This window comes from Marmota marmota, unplaced genomic scaffold, assembly GCF_001458135.2.
Source record: "Marmota marmota marmota unplaced genomic scaffold, marMar, whole genome shotgun sequence".
Lineage (NCBI taxonomy): Eukaryota > Metazoa > Chordata > Mammalia > Rodentia > Sciuridae > Marmota > Marmota marmota.
The window spans coordinates 10,771,477-10,798,983 of NW_026000119.1; the positions used below are offsets into that span (position 1 = coordinate 10,771,477).

The window sequence follows — 27,507 nt, forward strand, 5'->3', positions numbered from 1 at the left end:
ATGTCTTCCAACAATGACCTGGTTTTAATCCACATGTCGCAAAGAAACTCTGATGACCAACCTGGGATGACCACCAGTGACCAGAAAGGGCCTATGTTAAATTTTCACAACATCTGTTATTATGTAAAAGAGAAGAGAGGCTTTCTGTTTAATCAGAAAACAACTGAGAAACAGAAACTATCAGATCTCAAGTATGGGCATGAACTTTTTAAAGGACCACTTTATTGAACTATAGTGAACTTCCAGGTTTTGGCTATTACCAATAAATTGCTATGAATATTTATTTTTAAGATTTAGATTATACAGATATATTGATAAATGCTTTCATTTCTTTGGGGCTAAACTAGGACTGAAATGATTGGATTACTTGTTAAGTATGTGTTTAGCTTTGAAAGGAACTGAAATGAAAAAACATTCCTAAAAGTGGTTATACCCTGGGCATCAATCTTTCTTTGAGAAACTGAACAATTAATATGCCATTTGGTTTTTCATAGATAAGCCTTGTATTTTGTTGGAAAAAGGCCTGGTGGTATAGTTTATTGCTTTTTGATTGTCGGGATATAATTGTAACCCTAATTTTTCCAAACAATGAAATAGAACATGTTTTTATTTCACTACTCCAATGTGCTTTCTGAGACAGACACATTTTAGGTTGTGATACCACGAGCTATCAATGATGAGTTCCACTTCCTCAAATGTTGAAGTATAACATTAGAGAAGCACACCGAGGCAAACATAAAGCATGTTTTATTTAAAAAATAGTAACTCAGACCTCTCCTGGCGGGGAGAAGGGAGCATAGCCTGTATCCTGGTTTCTCAAGGAGTGAGGGTGTTCTGCCTCTTTTATACATTTTAGACTTTGCCTAGTAGATGCCTGGTGCTGTACAAGATGCTAGTGGACAGAGATATGCCCTCTGTTCTTGGAAACCTTGTAGTCTAGTGAGATTCAGAAAACTAGAGCAGTTTCCCTGCATTGTTTGCTATGATTGATAGAAATATTCAGACACAGAGCAGAAGCCCCTCACCTTTCTTTGGAGAGCCAGGTGCATGGAGACTGAGAAAATAAAAATTGTGTGTGTGTGTGTGTGTGTGTGTGTGTGTGTGTGTGTAGGTTGACTATGCCCCAGGAATGACATTTACCTCTTCTGACCATTAACAAAACAATACCAAAGAGTGGACCTTTATCCAGTAAAATGTAATAGATCTAACAGGTGTTATTTAGGTGCCTTTTATGTCATGTACTCAGTATTTGGGATTCAGTGTGCTGTGTGTAATGGTGGAGGGCAGGAGAGAAAAGTGGTAACAATAAGACACAGTCTAGTTGGTGTGGGTTTACAGTATGAGGGAAGAGCTCTCCAGGCACAAGCTGTAAAGGAGAAAATAAGGGGGGAATGGCTTGTAAGGGGCTAGAGAAAGGTGGAGAGAGGATGGGGAGACCAAGAATGGTGGAGCATAGTTGATGGACTTAACTGTCATTGTAGCATGAAAGCAGCTCTAGACTGTATTTAAACCAATGAGCATGGCTCTATCCAATCACAGTTGTCAGGGGCTAGAAGGAAGTTCTCCTTCAAAGAATAGCCTGACATTTACAAGAAACAGCCCCCTGGGAGACATCCTGCCTGGGAGACACCCTGCAGCCATCTATCTCCCTGAGACATCCTGCGGCCACCTATCTTCCTGAAACATCCTGCGGTTATCTCACCTTGTGCAGACATCCAGCAACTGCCGATAAGAGAGCTTCCCCATCCCCAGCATATAAATACCCCTGTGTGAACAATAAAAGTTTGCAGCTTGATCAGAACTCCTGTCTTGCTGTCATCCTTCTGTGTCTCTTGTCCCTTCATTCCTCCCCACCTAGGTTCGAGGCCCACGTTGATGTGTCCTGCCAGTTGGGACACACAGTGTTTGTGAAAATAGAAAATAAGTGACAAGCTGTAGGGTGCTTATCTCTGGACTAGAATGTGTACTTCAGGGGTCTGGGTCTGGGACTTTGTTTGATCTGCTTGATTTATTCTCACCACTAGCCCATGTCCTAGACGAGTATCTTGTCCATACAGAATAGGCAGGTCATGATTGTGTTGCCTGAATGGATGTGGAATTAGCCACTGTTCCACATTGGAACTGTGGCATTTAGGATTCTACCCCTACCGCTGTTTGCTATAACAGTGGGGTTTAAGTGTTAGAGAAAGCCAAACAAAACAGTACCTGTGAAATGTTTTGTCTTAACGCATTCATATTCAGTTTCTGGCTGAGTCATTCAGGATGTCTTGTTCCTTCCTTGAGTTCATTTCTTAAAAACCTGGGGAGTTTTCTAGGCAATAGAAAATAATAAGTTTTGTTTCTGCTTATTTTAGAAGCAGTTGCTAGGTTAATTTAAAAAATTAATAAAAAATGTAACTGTAGAAAAATGCATTTTGAGTGTTTACCCAAGCATTTTGAATTTGGAGGGTTGCTAATTATTGAACCTGAGACTTCCTGCATGCTAATTACCCACTCTAACACTGACCTATATTCTAACACTGACCTATACCCCCAGACATACCCAGTCACTAGCATGTCTTTACACTAGCAGAGGAAGGTTACCACAAGAGTAAGATTTTTCTGTGTCACAGCCTGTTCCTGGTTTACCACATTCTCATTATGGTAGTCCAGTGATTGAATGAGATCCTCCTCAGTCAATGAGCAAAGTGAAAATCACATTTCACCCCAGTCCCCAGCAGCCCTAGTATCATTGTGAGACAGATCAGGTGTCCCAGGCCATGAATACCAAAATCCTAATGGATATGAGTGCTGTGGGGCAGATGTGCTGGAACACATCCCTGGGAATCAGTATATGAGGAAGCACAGCTGTTGGCTTTGATCTTGTGCTTAGATTAAAGACTGATTCCACTGTAAAACAAGACATCTTGATGTACACAGCAATTCTGAAGAGAGACTGGCATAGACACCAGAACTATGAATGGGTGAAGTCAGACCACTGTTTCATCATTTCTGTGCACCTGCAGTGTTCCTGCCTTTAGGTCTCTCCCTCCATTTGGTTCCTCTTGGTAATTTTACCTCTTTTATTTAGGACTAAATTCAGCTCATTTGACTTTATCTTGGGACCTAACACAGTCTATACTGCTACTCTGACTTTATCTTGGGTCTTAACACAGTCTATACTGCTACACCTCCTTCTACTCTGAGTGTTCCCTACCCTCATGCACACACTTAATTTAATTGAAACATACTTGTATGTGTTCTGTTCCTGTGCATCCCTAAAGGACATCCATGCTAGAAGGATGCAGAGCAATTTCCAGTCCATTTATCAGAAACTGAACAAAGCAGTAAATCATCTATCATGGTGTGTGTTTTGCTTTGTTAATTGGTAAGATATTTTTCTCAAATGTAAAGAACAGGTGATAGCTTCTTATACTCTGGAGTGCTTTGTTACAGTCTTTGATTGTTATAGTTAAAGCTTCATCCCAGGGTTTCATAAATTGACTTCCAGACCACTCACATATAATTGAATCAAGCCTTTATTGAAGCACATTGGTGGCAGCTGACCAGAACATAAAGCTGTTCCCCTGATCACCCCGAACAATTGCAAGGGCACTCCTTATAAGCCTGAACGCCGCAAAAGGGATGTTCGGGGGGTCTAGCCAATGCAAGCAAGCCAGGTTACAGAAGCAGGACAGTGCAGTCAAGCGGCAGGAAGCCTAACCAATCACAGCTAGCCTAATCACCCCAGTTACAGAAACAGAGCCCCCGTTACCCTAGTTATAGAAACAATGCCCCATTAGGTAGTTCCCTGTTCTTAAAGGTTTCTATAGCAAAAGGAAAAGAACATCTTGCCCCAGTCATGACCCTTGTACTCAGCATGGTTGTTTTACAGAATGGAGTCACAAAACAAAATGGAGTCACATTTGTTTTTATTATCACAGATGATACTTACGATGTGTTGATTTTGTTCTGAATACATTTTAAAAGTGAGGACACTATTGCTGAGAGTCTACAAATAATTGGTTCATTAATTGTGTGTAACTTGACTGGGAAGCAGGATTTGAAGAGGCTAAGCATCAAACATTATTCAGAAACTATTTTAAGAAGAGTAAGAGTCATGGAGATTATCCATGAGAATTAGCTAATTATTTCATGGACTGTGGACATGGAGTGTGTCATTTCCCAAAAGGGATTAGTGGTTTCAAGAATAAGTGAAAAGAATTTTCAGAGCTCTAAGGTATTTTTCTTATAGTTCCTGACTAGTGATTGATATCCTATGTATGCTAAACTTTTAATTAATGATGTTTTTCTTTGAGCTGTGATGCTTGTTATCTTTCTGCAATTTCATCAGCCTTCAATGAATATATTCAATGCAGACCTTAAACCATAGTGAAGTGGCACCCCCTTTCTCCACAGAAAAGCACTCTTACCCACGGCTGATTTTAGGACTATCAGCAAAAGAGTCTCTGAGAAAGAGTCCAATGTAGATTAACTTCCTATTTTTGTGTTGCCCTGTTTACTTGGCCATTGGCTGAGAAGATACCAGCACTCCAGGTGCTGGACACTCCCTTACTTGTTTTTCACAAACATTTCCAGTATAATATTTTGAAGAAATGTTCAAACAAGGCCTCTGGCCTTGAGCTGGGCTTCATGGAGATGTCTACATTTTTAAGATAAGTTACAAATGGGCTCCATGGGTAACAGCTGGCAGGGGGAGGAAAGAAAGGGGAGAAGAAGCTCTCCCCTTCTCAGGTGTTGTCCTTGAAGAGTTAATTTGCCCAGAACAGTGAAAGAAAAAGCTGCTTTTATGTGAACTTCTGAGCCCCTCCCCTTACACACTAGGTATAAAACTCTGAAACTCCCTGAACTCAGGGTTCAGGGGATTAATTGATTACAGCAAAAGCTATGCCCTCTGAACCTGGCTGCAGCCAAATAAAACTGTTTTCTGCTATCTTCGGTGCCTTGCCTTGTTTGTCCCCACAACAATAGAACTCTTTAAAAAGTGAAATAATACATCAATATGTTTTTGTGTTTACAGTGGAGTCATGAAACCTGGCCTTAATGCCATCATGGGACCCTCAAGTGGAAGCAAATCTTTGTGAGTACAAAAGAAAGTGTAAATAAGTCTTTTTGGTCCTGTTTCTGTGTGCTTTTACAAATCATATGCATTTTCTGTTCATGTCCTGTCTTGGGTCTTGAGGATAACTTGTATTTGGACTAGCTTTAATCTAATATCAGATAGTCTTATTAAATTTGGTGTTACAAACAGAGCATAATAAGATCATTAGCAAATAGCAGTTGGCCATGTTATGAGGTAATGAGGAAGAAAGATAAGGAAATACTATTAAAAGGGTAGAAAAGGAGCTGAAGGTCTCAGTGAAGGCATACATCAGAGATAAATGTGCCTACTGCCTGGATTGGGTCCATTGAGGTGAGGATCATTTGAAAGGGTTATACTAGATAAGCCAGTAATGTCTTGCTTTACTGTTTTGGGGCTTTCTTATAGCACATGATGAAAAGGAAATAAAGAATTTGTGTGTGTGCATGTACACACACACATTAAAGCACAGAACTTTTTAACTGGTTCATTTTCTAACATGAACAGAATTTGAATTCAGAATAGGTGAGAGATGTGGCCTTTGTAGGAAGGAAAACTCACAACAAATATGTCCTATTATAGGTTGCTAGATGTCTTAGCTGCAAGGAAAGATCCAAGGGGTTTATCTGGAGATGTCTGGGTACACGGAGTACATGAGGAGGCCAATTTCCAATGTAATTCAAGATATGTGGTACAGGTAAGTATTAGTGGGTTTTCCTTTTAGATTTCCCCTGTTTCTGTTTAGGAAGAGCCTTGGCTTATAGTTTAGCATGCTTCCAATTGAACATGCTCAGAACCAACTTTCTTTACACCACCTTTACATAATCTCCTTTAAGACCGAGGGAGGAGTTAAAAGTAGAGGCAGAAAAAACCTGGAATATGAACCTGTAGGCAGTGGTAGCAATTCTAGATTTCCAAAAGGGTCTACTATTGTCCTTTTTGCCCTTCCTTCACCTTTCTTTTTCTCCTAAAAGAAGCCCCCATGAAATCCTCATACAAAGCATTCTGGAAGTTTTTAGAAGTCACCACAATCACCTGTATTCCATCTGGGTGTGCAGATAGGGAAGGAAAATTATTTCCTGGGCTCTGAAGCTCTGTGTGGAGTCACTGAGATGTTTAGAGTTGAAAGTTCACCATTACCTAGAAATTTTTCTTGGGTTTGTTATTTTTGTGCATTAACTTACATTCACTGGAGTAATGATCTGACAAAAAAAAATCAGTGTTTTTTTATTGAAATGGCGTTTGCCTTCAGGATGACATCATGTTGGCCACCTTGACAGTGGTAGAAAACTTGTGGTTCTCAGCTTCTCTTTGGCTTCCAACAACTATGACTATCCTGCATAAAAAAATAAGGATCTACAAAGTCATTACAGAGTTAAATATGAGTGAAGTGGCATATTCAAAGGTAATGTGAAAATCAAAACCAGTAAAGAGGACTTCCCTATGTGGGCAATGTGACCTTAATCATAAGTTTCCTAAAGTTTAGATTTTTTTTTTTTTTTTTTTTTGTGTGTGGTGCTGGGGATTGAACCCATGGCCTTGGGCATGTGAGGCAAGCACTTGAGCTAAGTCCTCAGCCCCAAGTAGTTTCCTAAGGTGTGTGTGGTCAAAACTGGCAGTTTTTTGTAGTGATGAGAAAAATGACCAGATTCCTATTTTGAAGCAGTAAATTAAGTGAAGAAACAATCTCAACCATGGTGTAATCCTGGGGATGGAGAGTGGGCTATGTGGAGAGAGCCTTAAATGGCCTTTCCCATGGTCCTCCCACCCTCATTGTCAAGAAACAGCACCACATACAAACAAAGATGTTGTGTCCACCAGTTACTACAAAAAAATAAATAAATATTAAAAAATTCTCTCTCACTCTCTCTCTCTTTAAAAAGAAAAAAAGAAAGAAACAGATCATTTGATGTGTTTGCACTGACTTTTCTTCTTTTTGTTTATCTCTTTCCTCTTCCCTTTCATCTTCTGGGGGACATTTTTGCATGGTTTTTTGAAATACACTTCTGGATTTGATAAGTGACAAGAATCTAAGGATTCTTTTTTCATGTGTTCTTTTAGTTATAGATAACACTCTGATTACTTTTGACATAATTAGAAAAGCATGGAATATGGCTGTTCTAAATCAGTCCCCAGTGATTCATTTAGGGGACTGATACTCATCTAAAGTCAGCTGTTGGCTTCTTAGAATCTTATAAATAAATTGATTCAAATAATTTTTTTTAGCTTTTGATGGTATTTAAGCATGACATAAATGTAGAAATATAGCCAGATTATTCAAATGATATGATTGATTACCTAATAATTACTGTCACTATATAATTAATAATACCATTCCTTCGGATTTTTCATTTGTTTACCTTTTGTTACATAACTACAAAAAGAAATAAGCACATTTCCTTACCTTACCAAAACAATTATCAATGAACAAACTGAAAAATGTTTCTGTATCATCAACTGTTTGAAGTCCATCTCTTTTTCACAATCATTTGTATTATTAAAGATACAATAGACAATTGCTTTAGATTAATGATTAATGAAGATTTAATAAAAATGATTTTTTAATTTCACAATTCTTATGCTTTTCTTAACCTTAAAAATTATTTTTTGTTTTAAAGGTTGTAAATAAACATGGATGTAAAGGGAAGATGAAAAAATAGGAAAGACATTTGATATTCAATATCTTGTTGACTTTTTCATTTGCAAATTAATCTCTGTTCAGTACTGACTAGCTTCTCAAAAGCTGACTATCATAAGACTTCATGTCCTTGGTCATAATTTGCTACTTAAAGTAGAAGAAAACTACAAGAAAAGTCTCCTGTAGGCAAAGGTTTCCTACATGCCCAGCAATTACATTTTTAGTATATTTTTGAAGGTTTTCTATTTTTTTAATCTATTTAGGGAGCTATGTAAAATTAACTAGAGTGATAGTAGTGGTAATATCATGTATTTGTGTAGCACTTTAAAATTTTTAAGCATCAAGTTCATATTTATATTCAAGAATTTTTTTATTAGTTTATAATAATTATACAATAATTATATAATCTATTATAATAGATTTCATTGTGGATGTTTATAAATGTATATGACACTTTGATATATCTACCCAATTATCTTCTATACTTCATTTGTTAAAAGTACCTAATCCAGGGCCATGAGTAGCATTTGATTATGATCTGTTTGGAGACTCCAAATCCCAGATCTGTTTCCTACTTCCTAAGTCCCCCAAAATTTCTTTCTCCTCTCCCCCCTCATTTACTGTTATAAAGATTGGGCCATTTGCCCAGTGGAATATCCACTTTTCTGGATTTTTCTGAAAAGATGAATCAGGAATTCTAAGGTAAGTTAAAGTGTAGAAAGCATCATTTTGGGGAAAAAATTATGAAATTGAAAATATGCTAAAATGGCATAATATAAAGCATACACTCCTGGCTCCAAGTTGACTCTCTTCTTATCAATCTACTTGGGATCATTTTATGGAGGTGGTGTGTCAATGGGAGGTGGTTAGATCAATATGAGTAGTTTCCTTTTCCTCTCCTATCTTTATAGGTATTTCCTTATGTCAGAGTCATATTCTTTAGTGTTGTACCTTATTATCTTAAAACTAAATACTTGACTCGGTAAGGAATATACAAGACTATTAAAAGCCTGAGCTTCATTTCAGGTGCAGTCACTTGACAACTCTGCACTGGGCCTCAGCTTATTCATATGGTAAACTGAGAAATCTCCTCCTTCTCCCAGGTGTCATTTACTTGATATACAGCATAATAAGATAACATGTTTCTATGAGGAATGGTACAGGTTAATTTGCCAAATGACAGTGACCATGTTCATTTGTGTGGATGATGATAATAATTTGTATTTTAGGTGGAATCTAAAGAATTAAGAAAAGTGACTATTATAGGAATGGAGCTGGTCCTTGATCCTTCTATCTTGTTCCTGGATGAGCCCACAACTGGTTTAGACTGGAACACAGCAAATGATATTGTTACACTCCTGAAAAGGTAAATGCTATGACAACATTGCTTTGTTTTTGTTTTTGTTTTTCCATTTATTTATTCTCTGATCACTTCTATGTACCTGGTATTCTTGGTGCAGGAGTTCAGAAGCTAAAAAAAAGAAAGTTCCTTCTTGGTTAGTGAGATACAATGAATAAACAAGAAATGGTTCAAGAAATATGAAACATTAGCATAGGGAAAGAAGGTCATGGTGAGAATGGGCAACTTTTTAAAATAGCAGGAGGGTCAGGGAAGACCACAAGCATGTGACATATGAGCTGGGAGAGAGTCAGATGTGCTGTAAATTCAGAAAGACTTCTGGTTGAAAGAAGCAGGCAGTGGCCCTGAGGCAGAGCATGTCTGATGTGTGTGGAACATGAGAGAGGCCAGAGGGACAGACCCAGAAACTAAGGGTAGCAGAGGTTGGCTGGGAGCTTAACAACAAAAATTAATTTACTTATGGCTCTAGAGGCAGAAATTTGAGATGGATGCATCCTCAGGATTGTTTCTTCCCTGGCCTCTCTCCTTGGCTTGTAGATGGATGTCAGCTCCCTTGTGTGTCTCTGTCCTAATTTGCTCCTAATTGGAAAGACAGATGACAACTTTCAAAGACCACATTTAACCTTAATAACCTCTTTGAAGACGCTGTGTCCAATATGGCCACATTCAGAAGCACTGGGGGATAGGGTTTCAACACCTGAGTTTGGGGAGTACGCAGTTCAGCCCATCACAGGTAGATTAGGATGTGAGGTGGAGTTGGGCAGGTGGCAGATTGCATAGACCTCGTAGACCATGTAAGAAGTATGGCTTTTCCTGTCCCTGGGGCACACAGGAAGTTTTGAGAGTTTTAGAGCAGAGCAAAGGCTGTGGAGAAGACTGTGCAGTAGAGCAAGAGTGAGGGAGGACCCCATGAAGGATCTGCTGGAGGATGATTGGGCTTTGACTAAGAGGGTCATGGTGAGAAGTGGATGCTTTCTGGGTCTGTTTTCAAGGGAACCAACAGGATCAGCTCAGGATTGAGTTGAGATGGGAGGATTGAGACAAACTGCTGAGATTTGGAGCAGGAAAGTGTGGAAGAATGAAATTAAAGAAATGACATTTCCTTCAAGAAAAAAAAAAAGTGTGAAGGAACATTTATAGGAAATTTTTCAATAGTTGAAACTTAGATATCTCATCTTTAAAAATAAAGAAACATATTTCCAACTGATAGAAAGTCTCCAAGAACAATACAACTGAAATCCTACTCCTCTCACCTGGATTCCCCACTGTCACAGTTCACTGTATCTGCAGCCTCTCCTTCCCTCTCGTGCCCTTTTACCCCAAATACTCCTTACTGCAGACTCCAATCAGGTAGGACACACTATCGTGTCTGCACTCCCCAGTCAATAAGCATGGCTTTGCCAGGTTCTAATCCAGGGCTCCTCAAATTTCACCAATTCTCCCTACTGTCTCAGTTTACATTCTGCCTCAAGATCCTCTCCAGAAACACACTTTTCCTTTCTTCTTCCAATCTGAAACAGTTCATGGTATGACTCTCTGCTCGGAGCATCCAGTGAGTGTTGCATGAGCTGACTCAGGCATGAAAGGATGCTGAGTTCTCAGTGCAACACACCTGGGAATGCGCCCCCTGAAGGTGGAAGCAGCCTCCATCATCTGATGGTGGTGGTGTCTGCTGGGCATCTCTGCTCTGAAATTACTATTTTTACCCTGAGAAATGATTAGCATTTTCTGAGGGAATACAACTAGCTCTTATGCCTTGATTTGACAAGTGGAAAATTCTTCAATGTGGCTTTGATATTTTCACATGTTCAGAATGATTCTTTTACAATAATTTACCTCGTGGTCACTATGCTGCTTTAGGCTTCTCTTGTACATTTCCTAAGTAAACAGTTTCTTCCCGGTGCCCTGGTTCATTCTGGAGTAGTTAATATTTAGAGATCAATATCTGGTTGCTCAGTGTGCTCACTGATCCCACAGTGGCATTGCTTCTAGGTCCTTAGTAAACTGGGAAGTACATGTATAATGTGTTTGTTGTATATGTACACACACACATATATAATATAAATATACTTTCACATTTTATTTAGAAATATATTGATTACCAACATGTCATGTGGGCCTTTATATGTTATATATATATATATTACTTATTTGTGTTTCCAGTGCTGGGGATATCACTCAAAGCCCTGTGTATGTTAATTATCCACTGTATTGATGAACTACATCCCCAGTCCCTATCTATTTTTTTTTTCTATAAAAATACATGCACGAACATAGATCTATAACTCTAGTTGTTTCTGTTAGTGTGTGTATATTGAAAAGCCCATGAATTCATAATACTATTTCTGATTTCAATCTAACACCTCTGTCTTATTTTTAGTCTTTGCCATTTTTATGTTTATAAGTGATTTCGGACAGGGAGAGATTTGGCTCCCATTATCTCAAAGTGTTTACTTACTTGCTCAGTGAATACTTTAATTGTTTACTGGAACCAGTCGCCAGGTAGTTCTGGTCACTCCCTTTTGTCCATCACCCCTGGAATCTCTCTGGCCGATTTTTTGTCAGCTGCCAGACACTCCATCTTCATGGCTTCCCTTCTTTGCCACGATCTTGCTCCTCGGATGCCCATAACCTTATAACCAAGTCTTTATGCTAGAAGAGAGGAAACAGCAGAAGGAAAGATATCTATGGGTTTAAACATCTGAAGTTTAAAATGTCATTTGCACATAAAAGTGAAGATACCCAGTTATGGGTCCAGAGTTCAGGCTCCATTACAGAACACATGTAGGATATTTTAATTCATAGACATTTTCTTTGTGGTTTGTTCTGCTTAGCACACAGACATCCTTCCTCATGCAGAGAGCTCTGATCTCTGCATGATCTCTGACCTCCCAAACACTGCTGTGCACATTCATCACCTGGGATCTGGTTGAAATGCTGATCCTGTGTCTGTCAGTCTCTGGAAGGGTTCAAAATTCAGGAGTTTTGAAGAGTAAGTACTGACAGTGATGCAGCCAGTCCTCAGAGCACACTTTGAGTGGTATGGATCCGAGGCAATCCCATTTCCATCCTCCAGTCCTTTCCCAACTCATTATGTCCTTTAAACTAAAGTTCCAGTTTCTAAGTGAAGGGTTCTTCATGGGCTTTTGTTGCCCACTTTAGTTATCTTCTTCACCCAGTACAGCACCAACACCAACAAAAGCACTCACATAAACACTGCTTGTTGTGTCATGCTGAACTGCTTCTTATAGTCTCAAGAGTAGACCTGTCCACCTCACACTTTGTTCACCTTGTTGTTTCACTGTGAGTATCTCTTCTTATTTCACTCCTATTGGGACTTTCAATATTCTACTTTTATCTTTTTCAGATAGGGTTGTAACTCTCTTTTTTGTTTACAAGGAGCCATTAGTTATTTCTAATCCACATCATATTGAAATCAGAGATTCCTATCTCGTGTTTCTCTTTGAGTCAGAACATCCTTGGATACATTCCTAGATGCATAAGGTGCTTATAAAATTTTTAAATTAAAGTGATTCTTCTCTTAAAATATTTTATTTTATTTTTTGTTTTTTGTTTTTTTTTTTTCCTTAAAATATTTTAAATAAATGTTTTGAATAGTGATTGTGGCCTTTGTGTCTTCTACCCATAAGTAATAACTTCTATAAAGGATAGTTTAGCAGTGTTCCTAGCTTAGCATTAGATCAGAGTTCAGATCTCAAACTTGCCCCATTAGTAACTGTGAATCCTGGGTCAGTTGCTTGACTTTTAAGCCTTACCTGTAAAAAGAGGGAAATAATAATAATAAAATAATAATAATAATAATAATAATAGAACTGCCTTATAACAACATGTGTAAGTGGAAATGGGTCTAACTCTAAAGCATTTAGCAAAGACAGTCTTGAGTGCTCAGTAATAATATATTTACAGGACAGAAGAAAAATCAATTCCTAATGAGCCAGAATATTTCAAGGATCAATGAGAATTAGTTATATGATATTCTTTTAATCCTTAGTCAATAACTAGTCCTCAAAATGAGTGTACTTAGAGATAATCTGTGATGCTTATTAATAATACAGACTCCCTATACACACCTCTTGTTATTATAATTCACTGTCTGGGAAGACTATTTAGGAGTCTGCATTTTCACTAAAATTCTAGCCAATTCTAGATTTTTGGTGCACACAATTTTAAGAATCTTTAGTCTTTTTAATAAAAGCATTGAATTTAGGTTACCACTTACCAACTATATAAGTTGAAATGAGAAGTTTGTAAGAGAAAATCAAGTTGAACTGAGAGGACAATGCTCTACTAGCAAGAATAAAATAATTTCCCAAGAAGTTTCAAGTTCATATGTTTAATGACACATTATTTTCCCTTTTTCACTTAGCATTTCAAAGCAGGGATGAATAATCATCTTCATCATTCATCAGCCTTCATATTCCATCTTCCAGCTGTTTGACAGCCTCACCTTATTGGCCTCAGGAAGATTAATGTATCACGGTCCTGCAGAGAAGACTTTGGAGTACTTCGAATCAGCAGGTGTCGCTGACCTTTTCATGTACTAGATCCTTCCTTCATAGACTCCTGGGGAGACCCGAGGGGTCAGCAAGAGTGCTTTAGACCTTGCATAGACCTAACTGGATTTTCACCAATCTGAAATATTTTTGATCAGTTTGGTGCCAGAATTTTCTTCATTTTGCAGCACTTGCTTGTTGTTTAGATCTCTCTCCTCCTATTTGAGTATGCATGGTGTGTGTGTGTGTGTGTGTGTGTATAAGTGTTTCTCAAGGAATTTTATCTGTTCTCTTCCCAGTTATGGTGACCTTTCCATGACAGTTTAGTAATTGACTCACAGCTAGTTATTTTGTCAGTTGAACATTTTAAAAGTCCCAAATCATTGCTTTTATTTATTTATTTATTTATTTTAGTTTTAGGTGAACACAATATCTTTATTTTGTTTCTATGTGGTGCTGGGAATCGAACCCAGTGCCTCATGCATGCTAGGCGAGTACGATACCACTTGAGCCATATCCCCAGCCCCAATCATTGCTTTTTTGACCATGTAACAGATTGTGGTTTCCCAGGGCTTCCCCCGACAGGTGATGTGCTCTGCCTTCCTGGAGGTTCATGGAGATACTGCTGCATTTTCTAGTAACATTAGATTGAAGATGTAGATTGTAATACTTTTGACTGACTATTAGTAAAAAGAATGGCTCTTTCTGAATCTGACATTAACAGGCCAACATTTCCAGGCTGCCTGGTTCTTTATATTTCAGATTGAAATATTGTTGATTTCTTTAATGGCTTATCTATCTGCTTCATTTTAGAGGTTTTGGATATGATTATAGATGTTTCTGCATGACTCAAAATAAAGTTGTAATTAATCATTCTCTTTTTTAAAATTTATTTTAATTAAATCTCTGTCATTTAAAAAAATAACCAAACACAGGTAAGTCTGGGTAACCCAGGGAAAATGAACTAAAGAGTTAGAGCTCAAGCCAGTTTAGATGATTGTGCCACAGGAAGTTGAGGTGAGAGCTCAGGTGTGCTGTGCTGGTCATGTTCTCTTGATAATGCTGCTCTGTAAATTTGTTGTCTCTTTGGAATTATAGCAGCTTGAGAGATGATCATTTCAATCTCTGATTTTAGTAGGTTGTGAAGCAATCTCTGTTGATAAAAATTATACTGCTATCCCAACATTCTCTAGATGAATTCAGGCTGCACAATACACACAGACTCAGTATTTTTTTCTTGGATCTATATTTAGATTTTTGAGGAAGTACTGAGAAGCACCAGAGCATACTGATAGCCACTTGGGATTTAAAGAATTATGAGAAGTAAGGACTAATGTAAGATGTTCTAAAGAATTCAAGAATGTTTTGAAATATGCTTTTTTATTTACTGGAAACAGATTTGTTGAAATATTGTGTGACTGAATAAATAAAAGCACAGGATATATTAGTGATGGAAAAAGAGAACAAGAAGATAAGGAAGAAATTATTGAGTCAGTATCTCACCTCTGTCAGGCTTAGTGAGTCCTCTCTATTTTCTAAGACATAGGGTAAGTTTGGGGGGGTTTCTTTTTATCTTCCTTTCTTTCTGTATTAACTTTTTAAAGATTGTTGTTTTAGATAGACATGACGGTAGAGTACATTTTGACAATATCATACATACTTTGAGTATAAATTATTCTAATTAGGATTCTTGCAGTTGTAATAATGTGGAATTTCACTGGTGGTGTATTCAGACATGAGTATAAGAAAGTTATTTTCAACTCATTCTACTGTCTTTCTTATTTCCAACTTCTGCCCTTCCCTTTATTCCCCTTTGTCTAATCCAATAAACTTCTATTCTTTCCTCCCCCACCTCTTATTGTTTAGCATCTGCATAACAGAGATAACATAACATAAACATTTTGGTTTTGAGGATTAGTTTATTTCAATTAGCATAATAGTCTCCAGTTCCACCCATTTATTAGCAAAAGGCATAATGTTATTCTTTTTTATGGCTGAGTAATATTCCATGGTGTATATATAGCCCATTTTCTTTATCCATTCATCTGTTGAAGGACATCCAGGTTGGTTCCAGAGCTTAGCTTCTGTGAATTGAGCTGCTATAAACATTGATGTTACCATGTCACTATAGTATGCTGACTTTCAGTCCTTGGGAATAAACCAAGGAGTGGGATAGGTTGGTCAAATGGTGGTTCCATTCCAAGTTTTCTGAGGAATCTCCATACTGTTTTCCATAGTGGTTGCACTAATTTGCAGTCCCACCAGCAATGTATGAGTGTACCTCTTGCCCCTCATCCCTGCCAATATATATTATTACTTATATTCTGCTTTTTTGGGGGGGTGGGTACCAGGGATTGAACTCAGAGGAACTAGACCACTGAGTCACATCCCAAGCACTATTTTTTATTTTATTTAGAGACAGGGTCTCACTGACTTGCTTAGTGCATTGCTTTTGCTGAGGCTGGCTTTGAACTTGCAATACTCCTACCTCAGCCTCCCCAGCCACTAGGATTACAGGCGTGCACCACCTCTCCTAGCTTGTTACTTATATTCTTGATAATTTCCCTTTTGACAGGCATACAAAATCTCAGTGTAGTTTTAATATGCATTTCTCTAATTGCTGAAGATGTTAAACAATTTTCATGTATTTGTTGACCGTTTATATTTCTTCTTCTGTGAAGTGCCTGTTTAGATTCTTTGCCCATTTATTGATTGGGTTATTTGGTTTTTTGGTGTTAAGTTTTCTGAGTTCTTTATATATCCTGAAGATTAGTGCTCTATCTGAGGTACAGGTGGCAAAGATTTCTCCCATTCTGTAGGCTCTTTTTTCACAATGTTGTTACTTTTACTGTGAATAAGTTTTTCAGATTGATACCATCCCATTTATTGATTTTTTATTTTACTTCTTGTGCTTTAGGAGTCTTTTTGAGGAAGTTGGCTTCTAAGCCAACATGATGGAGAGAGGCCTCCATTTTCTTCTAGTAGGTTCAAGGTCTCTGGTCTAATCCCTAGGTTCTTGATCCACTTTGTGTTAATTCTTTTGCAGAGTGAGATAGAGGTTCAATTTCATTCTGCTGAATATAGATTTCCAATTTTCCCAACAATTTTTGTTGAAGAGGCTGTCTTTTTTTGATATGTTTTTATGGCACCTTTGTCTAGTATGAGATAACTGTATTTATGTGGGCTTGTCTCTTAAGTCTCCTATTCTGTTCCATTGGTCTTCATGTCTGTTTTGGTGCCAATAGCATACCATTTTTGTTACTATAGCTCTCTAGCATAATTTAAGGTTTGGTATTGTGATGCATCCTGCTTCACTTTTCTCATTAAGGTTTGCTTTGGTTATTCTGGGCCTTTTATTTTTCCAAATGAATTTCATAATCATTTTTCCTATTTCTATGAAGAATGTCATTAGAATTTTAATAGGAATTGCATTAAAACTGTATAGCACTTTTGGTAGTGTGGAAATTCTGGGGTGTCTTCTTTTCTAGGTTACTTCTGTGATAGCTATATCAGCCCTGCAGAATTCTTCATGGGTGTCATTACTGGTACAATAAAGAGAGAGTCAGAAGACCAGGAAGGTATGTGCATCTCTTACATATCCATATTTTTGCCCAACTGAGTTGGTTGAGGTTTGGCAATGCAGTAGCTCATTAAAACATGTCCTTGTGAACTTACCCAACAGTGTGCTGAACATATAGATTTTGTTGTCAGTGAGTGCTGTGGGTATTTTTATTTAATTTATGAATGAGCATGCTAATTTTTTTGTACTCAAGTTAAGAGTTATACAAAGTACGAGGAAAAAGAAAAACTGGTGAAACCAGTAGTAATCTGTTAATAATGAGGCAGTAATTTGTGACGTGTTATCCACTTTTATTCCAAAGCCAACAAGACTGAAGTGCCTTTGAGTAGAAAAGAGTCAATAATAGAAGCATTAGCTGGTTTTTATGCCAAATCCTCTCTATACGAAGAAACTAAATCTGAACTGGATAGATTCTCAAAGGATCAGAACAAGAGGAGCTTATTCAGGAAGGAGATCTCCTATGTTACTCCATTCGGTCATCAGTTTACAGTCATCACCTGGCGTTCATTCCAAAGTTTGGTGGATCATCCCCAGACCTGGATAGCTCAGGTAACTAACAGATTCTTCTAATTATGCTGTAAAATTATTTTACGAGAGCAATCTGGTTCTGATATGGACTCCAACAGGATTATTTTATCTTTTACCAATCCTTCCATTTATTTGTCATTTCCCATTCTATTTGAGATATAGAGAGTCAACTGAACCAGTGTTATGGTTTGGATATGAAATGTCCCCCAAAGACTCATGTGTTGAAGGCCTAGCCCCATAAGCAGCAGTGTTCAGAGATGGGGCTCTTGGAAAGTGGCTGGATCATCTGACCTCATTTATTGGTTTATTGATTGAGAGATTCATAGTTTGATGGGGGTAATGGGAGATGGAGAAACTGTAGGAGGTGAGGCCTAGTTGGAAGAAGTAAGTCACTGGGGTAAGGGGTGCCATGCAACAGTTCATCTTCTCTCTGGCTGCTTCCTTGCCCTCTCTGCTTCCTGGCTACATGAAGTAAGATGAGCAGCTCTGCTATCATGCCCTCCTGCCATGATGTGCCACATCACTTTAGGCCCCAAACAACATAGCCAGGAGACCATGGACTGAAACCTCTGAATCTATGAGCCAAAATAAATCTTATCTACTGTTTTAGTCAGTGTCTGTGTTTCTGTGACAAAAATCTCAGACAAAATAACTTCCAGGAGGAATAGTTTATTTGGGGCTCACAGCTTCAGAAGTCTCATTTCATAGAGGACTGACTTTATTGTTCTGGGCCCAACGTGAGGCAGCACGTGGAGTGGTCAGGAAGCAGGGGCCCCAGGAAGATCAACCCCACAGGGCATGCTCCCCAGTGACCCATCTGTTTCCACCACATCCCATATGACCACAGTTACTACTCAGACATTCCATTCCAACTAGGATGGACTGATTAGGTTACAGCCTTCACAGTTCATTTTACCTCTGAATATTCCTGCATCATCACAGAGGGTTTTGGGAGGATACTTCATATCCAAGTCAAAACATCCCCTTTAAGTTGATTTTCAGAGCTGTTTTGTCCCAATGACAAAAAGCTGAGTAACACAACAGGTAAAAGGCAATTAAATTTTTACTCATGCAATGCCTTTTATGTGCTTTCCTGGACTACATAACTCAAAACTTTTGATGATATAGGCAAACTCTAATGGGGAATCTTCATCAATTTTTATTTTTTTTAGAAATATGAAGCAAAGAAAATATCAAGTAAATATGACATTTTCTTGAAGCTGTCATTTATTGATTCATTCCAAAAATTCAACCCAAGTGCTCATGCTCCATTTAGATACTCTACTACAATAGTGAATGAAATGGGTAAAAATAAAACCGTCTGCTGGAATAGATCTTATTTTCTTAAGAGGATAGAGATGATAGTTGAACAAAGAAAATACATAGCATGCCAGTTGGTAGAGGGGATTATGAGGAAGGTTTAAGGAGAGAGAGGTAGACAAAGGGGAGGGAGAGGCCTGAAGGTAGATTGATGAGGGTTGGTTTGCCCTTGATATCAGGTGTTGAAGGAACCTAGTGTTCCTTCACTTGACTACACCTGAAGGTAGTTTGTTCCGTGCACTGTCTGAGTGTAGAGCCTGTAGGTAGAATGCTGTTCCTTGTAATTGACCCTCTTCATGGAGAGATTCTGATGTTGGTAAAGCAAAAGATGTCTCAAAGAATGTGCAATTTATGCACAGGAAGTAACCACACTGAACAAGACTATTCACTGTCCACATAACTCCCTTAATAATATGTGATAATTTTTTTTTCTTATTCTTTTACTGGTTCTGTGATAGTTATTGATTATCACTCCTCAGGGCTTTTTGTTTCTCCCCAGTGCTGGGGACTGAACCCAGGGCCTCACACATGCTGAGCAATGGCTCTGCCCCTGAGCTAGAGAGCCAGCCATTGTTTTAGTTATTCTTAGCCCTTATGTCACACAAAACTAGTTCTCCCAGTTCATTGGCCCATTGTTTATAAGAAAATTAATTTAGCTGGCTATTTGGGGGTTATTATTTTATTATCAGTCATTGACATTCTGTGGAGTATACAGATGTGTCATATTGTTGACTTTCCTGTGTGAGCACATCACTTTTTATACTTCAGTACTGTTGCTTTCCGAGTGCCCCTGGGAGCCAGCATCCCCTTTTCAGTCATGCTGTCCATCCTGGAAACATTTTTTTTTTTCTGCAAATATTTTTGATCCTTGTGCTTTGGCGTTTCTCCCAGAGCATAGGCATTTTTGTGCCCTACAGTTCGGTCAGCTTTTTTGCTGCTGTGACTAAAGGATCCGACCAGCACAACCTTAGGGGAGGAAAAGTTTATTTGAGGCTCACAGTTTCAGAGGTCTTGGTCCAGAGAAGGCTGGCTCAAGGTGAGACAGGACATCATGGCTGGAGAGTGTGACAGAGTGAAGCCGTTCACATCACGGTAGTCAGGAAGCAGAGAGAGAGACAAGCCACTCACCAAATATAAATATATACCTCAAAGCCACACTCCGATTCCCATCTCCTCCAGCCACACCCCACCTGTCTCCAGTTACCAGGTCAGTAAATCCCATCAGGGATTAATTCACTGATTAGGCTAACTCTATAAACCAATCATTTCTCCTCCAAACCTTCTTCTGTTGCCTCACAAGTGAACTTTCAGGGGACACCACATCTAAAGGTAAAACCTATCAACCAAAGGTAACATTGTATTCTTTCATAATAGAACTGATGTCATTTGGAAAATCATCAGGTGAGTTAGATCCATGAACCAAGAGAAATAATATAGTGAATTGATACTTTAGAGTGATTTATGTATTAGGGTTTTTTTTCTTGCCTCTACAGTGGGTATGTAAGTGTCTAAGACAGTTATGGGTAGGGCATGATTACCACACAGCTACTTGTAATACATTGGGACTGTGTGTGGTTTGCGTCTAACCTTCCTTAAGGTGCAGACACCAGGCCAAGAGGCTCCAGGTTGCATGTTCAGCCTACTTGCCTCATCAGTGAACTCAATTCCACAAAAGGAATTCCAGCAATGTTCAAAGAAGAAGCAGCCTCTAGATTAAGGGTAGAACTTTGTAAGCTACCTGAATTTAGCAGGAAAATTCTTTTTTAGAAAATTTGTTTTAATTAGTTATATATGACAGTAGACTACATTTTGATACATCATATATAATGAAGTATGATTTCTCATTCTTCTGGTTATACATGATGTAGAATCCCACTGGTCATATAGTTATATATGTACATAGGATAATAAGGTCTGATTCATTCTACTATCCTTTCTACTCCCATAATACCCCCTCTTCTCCTTTTGTTCCCCTTCACCTAATCTACAGTAACTCTATTCTTCCCTAGAGTCCCTCCCCCACCCTTGTGAATTAGCTGCATATCAGAGAAAACATTTGGCCTTTGGCTTTTTAGTATTGGCTTATTTTGCTTAGCATGATATTCTCCAACTCCATCCATTTACAGGCAAATGCTATAATTTAATTCTTCTTTAAGAATGAGTAATATTCCATTCTGAGCTCTACACACACACACACACACACACACACACACACACACAGAGAGAGAGAGAGAGAGAGAGAGAGAGAGAGAGATAACACATTCTTTTTAATCCATTCATCTGTTGAAGGGAACCTAGGTTGGTTCCACAGTTTAGCTATTGTGAATTGAGCTTAGCAGGACAATTCTTGTTTAGCTTTGTAAATTCTGGAATATTTGCTCAGGAGAAGGCAAACACTTTTTGGTAAAGGCCCAGAGGTAAATATTTTGCACTTTGAGGGCCACATATGGCATTTGTCTTGGGTAGTCAACCCTGCTTTTCTTTATAAAAGCAGCCACAGCTAATACATACCTGATGAACATGGCAGCGTTCAAATAAAGCTTTATTCATGGACACTGAATTTGGAATTGTATAGATGTTCAGTATTGCACAAAATATTATTCTTGACCTCGTCTGATGTAGGACAGACAAGGCTGGACATGAGGAATCAGCAGAAAGCAGGTTTATTGGCTGCAGCCTGTCCAGAGGGGCTTTCACCTAAATCAATCCGTCCCTCTGAACCCCTAGTCCAGAAATTTTTAGAAATTCATACCCAGTGTATGGGAAGGGGGATGGGCTCAGAGACTCACAATTTGCAGAAGTCTACATAAAAGTAGGTTTTTTACTGTAGTGGCCTGAGTACAAAAATAAACCAAGGACACTCTCTCTGAAATTAGTGCTGGAGAAAGGGAGGATTCCTCTTCCCTGTGCTCCACAGCTGGTTTTGGAACCTAATTACCACCATTCCCTGGATTGTAAAGGACTTTCCCTAGCATCTAATTACGTTCCTTTGAAGTGCAAATGCCCCTGTGCAGGCTCCAGGCTCAAGGTTTGAGGCCTTCTGAGAGGAGCCAGTCTCTCTGGGGCACTCTCTTGTAAACACGCTTCCCTCCTAAAAACTCTTACTAACAATCATAGATTGTTTTAGACTAGAAAATTTATGACACTAGATAGCCTATAAATGTTGACAAAAACTAGTAAGTGGTGCTCGGAATCTGGAGTGCTGATCTCCTCCAGGCCCTGGAACACCTTTAGTTGTTGCAAGATAAAGCAAAAGGAAATCAGAAGCCTAACCACATTTTCTTTTGCAGAAATTCTTGCTGCTCCTCTAAGAACAATTATGGTGAGGGTCTCTGGAGAAGCTTGATTAAGATTTTCTGTGTGGGGCTGGGGATGTGGCTCAAGCAGTAGCATGCTTGCCTGGCATGTGTGCGGCCCTGGTTCCATCCTCAGCACCACATATAAACAAAAGATGTTTTGTCTGCCGAAAACTAAAAATAAATAAATAAATATTAAAATTTAAATAAAAAAAAAAGATTTTCTGTGGAGGAGAGAATGCCACTACAGTTCCTCCCAATTATTGAAAAAAAAAAAAAAAATGGAAAACCATTCTTTGTTCATGGGCTTAAGAAAAATACAAGCCTAGCCCTGTTTGGCCTGTGGGCCACAGTTTACTGACCCTTGGCAAAGGGTTTTTATTCTTTTATTATTTTTATTCCTCTAAGTTTTTGAAAATAGAGTTGCTAAAGTGAATTATGGCTTCTTGATGATAATCCTGTATTTATTGTCTCACTGTTCTAATTTGTTCTGGTCTAGTTATTTATTGACATGATTCAGACTTGACATCTAACCAGCTGGTGTATGGGGAAGATGTAGGTATAAATGGATTATTTGAAAAAGGTTTAGTTTTTATTTAATGTGCCAAGTTTTCTTATCAAATCAACTTAGACAACATTATCATTAATCACTGGGAGAGTCATTGTGTGTATTTGCATATTTGCATATTAAACATTTTACTTTGGATTTTTTTTTTTTTTTTTTTTTAGTGCAAGCTACAAACATCCCTCAATCCCTCAGAACACACTTTGAGAAATGTTGTTTAAGTATGTTTGAACAAATGAAGAATAAGGTGGTTGGAGAATTTCTTTTTTAAATCTGTTTTGAACAGATTAGAGGACAGACACACAAAGCTCATAGATAGCGTCATTTAATCTATGGTGAAATGTTCATTTTGCTCAATGATTTTCTTTTTCTTCAGGGAAGAAGGAACAACACATGTGAACCTTGTGAAAATGTGGCATGATCCCAGGATTCATCATTTTACAATATGTTTGAAAATAACTAGAAAAAATTCTAATGATATTAATATCTAATGATATTAATTTAAATGTCAAATTTGAATGCAAAAAAATGAAGAAAGCAGAACATCTATTGGGAAGTCTGAATATCTTAGAAGCCCTACTGTGTAAAAAACAACAACAATAACAACAACAAAAACAGATTCTTGTATACATGAGCATGCTGCATGTCCATAGAACCATCTGTATTTATTTTGAAAGTCTGATATGTTGAAATGAAGCAAAGCATATTCTGAGGGTGTTGGAAATGGTAGGGTAATGAGTCCCCTCCTAAATTTCTCTTATTAGCAGAGGGATTTTAAGGACAGGTCATGGGTGAAACATTTAATTAACATTGTTTCCAGAGTGCAGTTTTTACAAACTAGCCTTTACAGATCATGATTCTGTTTTTGCATTTTGTTTAACTTCTTGCCATAGTGTGCTTTACAATTTAGTTCATGGCTGGATATTGTGGTAACACTGAGATTTTCTTTACCTCTGACATTTTCAAGATATATGGCAGGATATTTTGTTTTCTTTATGTCAAAATTTTCTCTGTTATTGTATTTAATTCAAGACTAATTATAAGTAGAATTCCTCAATTGACTATATCACAATGTAATCCTTAACCTTTTGCCAATTAAAGCATTTTTAAGTCACTTTTTATTCTATTAACAAGTGTGATGGTGGTGCATTCTCTCTGGGACCCATTTACACAGACTAAATAGGTGAAGATGGGTGAGAATGGCAAAGAATTGGAGGCTTGGGTGTGCCAAGTATACTGTAGACCTCACTGGCTGGGGTTGAAAGACCAGCAATGTCAGAGGAGATGGTAATGGAACCTTTGAGTATACTCAGCTGGCTGAAAGCTTTGGTGACAGTGACAATGCGCTTTCCAGGGCAAGTGGAGACTCTGCACAGGTTGAATAGGTGCATGTTGCTACTTCCATATCATTCAAAATTCCTTTGTTAGGTGTGTGTGTGTGGGGGGGGCGGGGTATTAAGTTTTTATTTATCTGTTCATTTTGAAGAGATGGGGATCAAAGTCTATGTGTGTCACATGCTAGGCCAGCATTCTTTTATTGAAATTTTATGTATTTCTACTGATCAGAGTGAAGCTTCCTGTTTTGACTTGAACCTCTTCAAGCATAAAGCTGAAGTTCACTGGCATAAAAGTTGAGAGCTTGTTCCATCAAAACTCTGAATTTGTTTCTGAAATTACTTTCCCCACACCTGCATCACTCTGCTGCAGCTCACTATGCCTGGACAATCTTACCTTGTCTAGTCCTCTCGTCCTGTCAGTGCCCAAACAACAGAATCTTCACATTTTCAATATGACTTAGAAAGCAGTGATACTGTGGCCACATAATTTAAAGTGTGCATCTTAGTGGAGAGATTTGATTGGGTAGCCATATATTTTATAATAATGAAATTTTTACATGCAATTGAAACTCTTTCCTTCTTATTTTCATTTTTTCTCTTTGAAAAGATAATTGCCACATTCATTCTGGGACTCGTGATAGGTACCACTTTCCTTTTGCTGATGGATCATTCTATTGAAATCCAACTTAGGTAAGTAAATTTGGATCTTGATTTTGAGAAAATTCTGACATTTTGTTCAGGCTCAAAGATACCCATTAAGAATTTTTATGACAATACAGGGTAAATGTTGCTGTTTTATTATGGGGTAGCATCAGTTAGTGTATTACAAATCAATGGAACAGCTAAGTTTTGGTTTTGCTCAGGTATGAATGTGTGTGGTGGTAAATTACACACATCTTGTATACTTAACCATTTTTAAGTGCATATTTGGGAGGCATCAAGTACATTCACATAAACTGTCATCCAATCCAGAGCAACTTCATCTTCCAAGGTAGAATCTTCAACCCACCTAATGAATAAGCACCCATACACACCTCTCCCACCTCTGTAACCATCTTTAACTTCCTATCAAATTTTTTTGAACTTGGCTATTACAGGAACCTCACAAATGTGAAATCATATAGTACTCATCTTTTCATGACTTCCTTATTTTCTTTAGCATAATGTCCTCAAGGGTCTAAATTGTAGCAGGTATTATAATTTCTTTTCAGTTTTAAGGCTGAGGAATATTCTATCATATGTGTATTCTACATTTTATTTTTCCAATTATCCATTGCTGAAAATCTGTTGTTTACATGTTTTGGCTATTTGTGTGATCCTGCTATGGGCATATACATACATGTTTGAATTCTTTGTTCAAACAGATACCCAGAAGTAGAATTTCTGAATCATGTGGAAATTCTGTTGATTTTCAGAACTATTGCCATACACTTCTACTTCATTTTACATTGGGTAAAACCAGAAGCGTACAGAGTTTCAATTTCTCCACCTTCTCATCAAAACTGATTCTTTTTTTTCTTTTTTGAAATAACAGAGGTTATAGGATCTTTAGAGATATGTCTGTTTTAAGTTCTTTGCCAAGTTTAAAATAGAATTATTTAGTTTTGGGGGTTTTGTTGTTGTTGCTGCAGAGTTGGAATCCTTTATACTTATGAATTATTAATACCTTTTCAGATACATGACTTACACATATTTTATCCCATTTCATGGGGTTCTTATCTCTGTTGATAGTGTGTTTTATGCACAGCTGTTTTTAATTTTGATATAATCCAGTTGATCTGTTGGAGTTTGTGAGCCAATTTCCTTTAAGGTTTCTATTGGAATGACTTCGGAGTATAGGACACGTGGATGGGACTGAGTTCTTCCTAACTCTCATTTGGAAAGTACTTGTCAATGTTATGATCCTTTCTAGTTTCAGTCATAATGTGCCCTAGAAGTTTTCATTCCAGGATGTCATTTTAAACAGCTTCATCATATTCTGAGTTAGATTCTCAACAATGTCAGAGATCTCCCATCATAATGCATGTTTAGAGAACCACTTCTCTCTAGGCTGGTTTTCACTGTCAGTTCAGTTGTTTGGTTAGGAAGGGAAGCCCCTCCCTTAGGAAATCCTTATTTCTGTTGAAGTGTAAATTAGGCGAGCGCTTTTCTTTCTAAACCTAAATTATTTATGAAGAAATAAGCATTAATAGTCTTCATACATATGATCAAGTTACTTTTTTATTATGAATAAGCATGAGATTGATTTCTGTTTTGAGCACTTTGGAAATCCTGTAGGAAAGTGGCTGTCCCATATCTAGGATAACTGTCAAGGCTACTGATGGTCCTGTCCTGGGTGACCGCAGTAAAGAGCCGAAAGCAGGTTTCTTTCACCATCTCATTTTCTTCCACATGTCTTATTTTCTTATTACTTCACTTTAAAGTCACCTCAATTGATAATTAAATATTTTAATCCTTGGGAGTTTTATTTAGGTTAATGTTTCACTTTTCATATGTTAGGAATGATACTCAGCGTTTTTGTGAATTAAACTGAAGATGAAGAGGGGTTCTTTTGTTGTTGTAGTTTGTTGTTGTTGTTGTTGTTACCTCAGGTTGTCATAGCAAAATCCCATGTTGTTTTTTTTTTGTTGTTGTCTGTTTGTTTGTTTGTTTTGTGTGTGTGTGGCTTAAACAACAGAAATTTATTTTCTCTCAGTACTAGAATCTGGAAGTCTGGGGGTCAGTGCTCACTTCCAGCAGGTCAGGCTCCCATGAAGGTGCCTCTCTGGCTCTTAAATGGGGCCTTCACTGGGCATCCTCTCATGGCAGAGAGCAGCTGGTGTTCTTCCTCTTCACCAATTCACTGATTCCATCATGGGGGCTCCACTCTCATGACCTCATCTAAACCTTATTACTTCCCTAAGGACCTACCTCCCAGGACTGTCACATTGGGGACTATCTCTTCAACATATGAATTTTAGAGGATACAAGTCAGTGCACAGCAACCCCAAACTGGTATTTCAATATGTGCCATAGTGTGGAGTCACAGGGGCACCACTGAGCTGGGGGAGCAACTAGAGAGGGTCATACCTTCCCTATCTGTTTAAATTTAAAGAGCTCTACTTTTCTTTTTAAAATATATTTGATGTTACATTATTTCTGGAAGGAGTTCTGTGGGAAGAAACCAACCTAAGAGTGTTGAGTTGACTGAGGTGCTTTTGTTCCCATTCTGTCCTGACAGAGCAGCAGTGCTGTTCGTCCTGATGGTCCACCAGTGTCTCAACAGCGTGTTTGCTGTGAAGCTCTTTAG

General features: G+C 38.0%; 1 protein-coding gene across 1 annotated transcript; it reads left to right on the forward strand.

The window, feature by feature from the left end:
* Window positions 1-27,507, forward strand: LOC107153637 (broad substrate specificity ATP-binding cassette transporter ABCG2-like). The gene is given in 11 exon segments (XM_048784714.1): window positions 1-191; window positions 5,021-5,080; window positions 5,663-5,777; window positions 6,333-6,485; window positions 8,948-9,084; window positions 13,466-13,617; window positions 17,081-17,170; window positions 17,474-17,721; window positions 24,826-24,908; window positions 25,583-25,670; window positions 27,439-27,507. Coding segments are annotated over 11 exon segments (1,386 nt in total).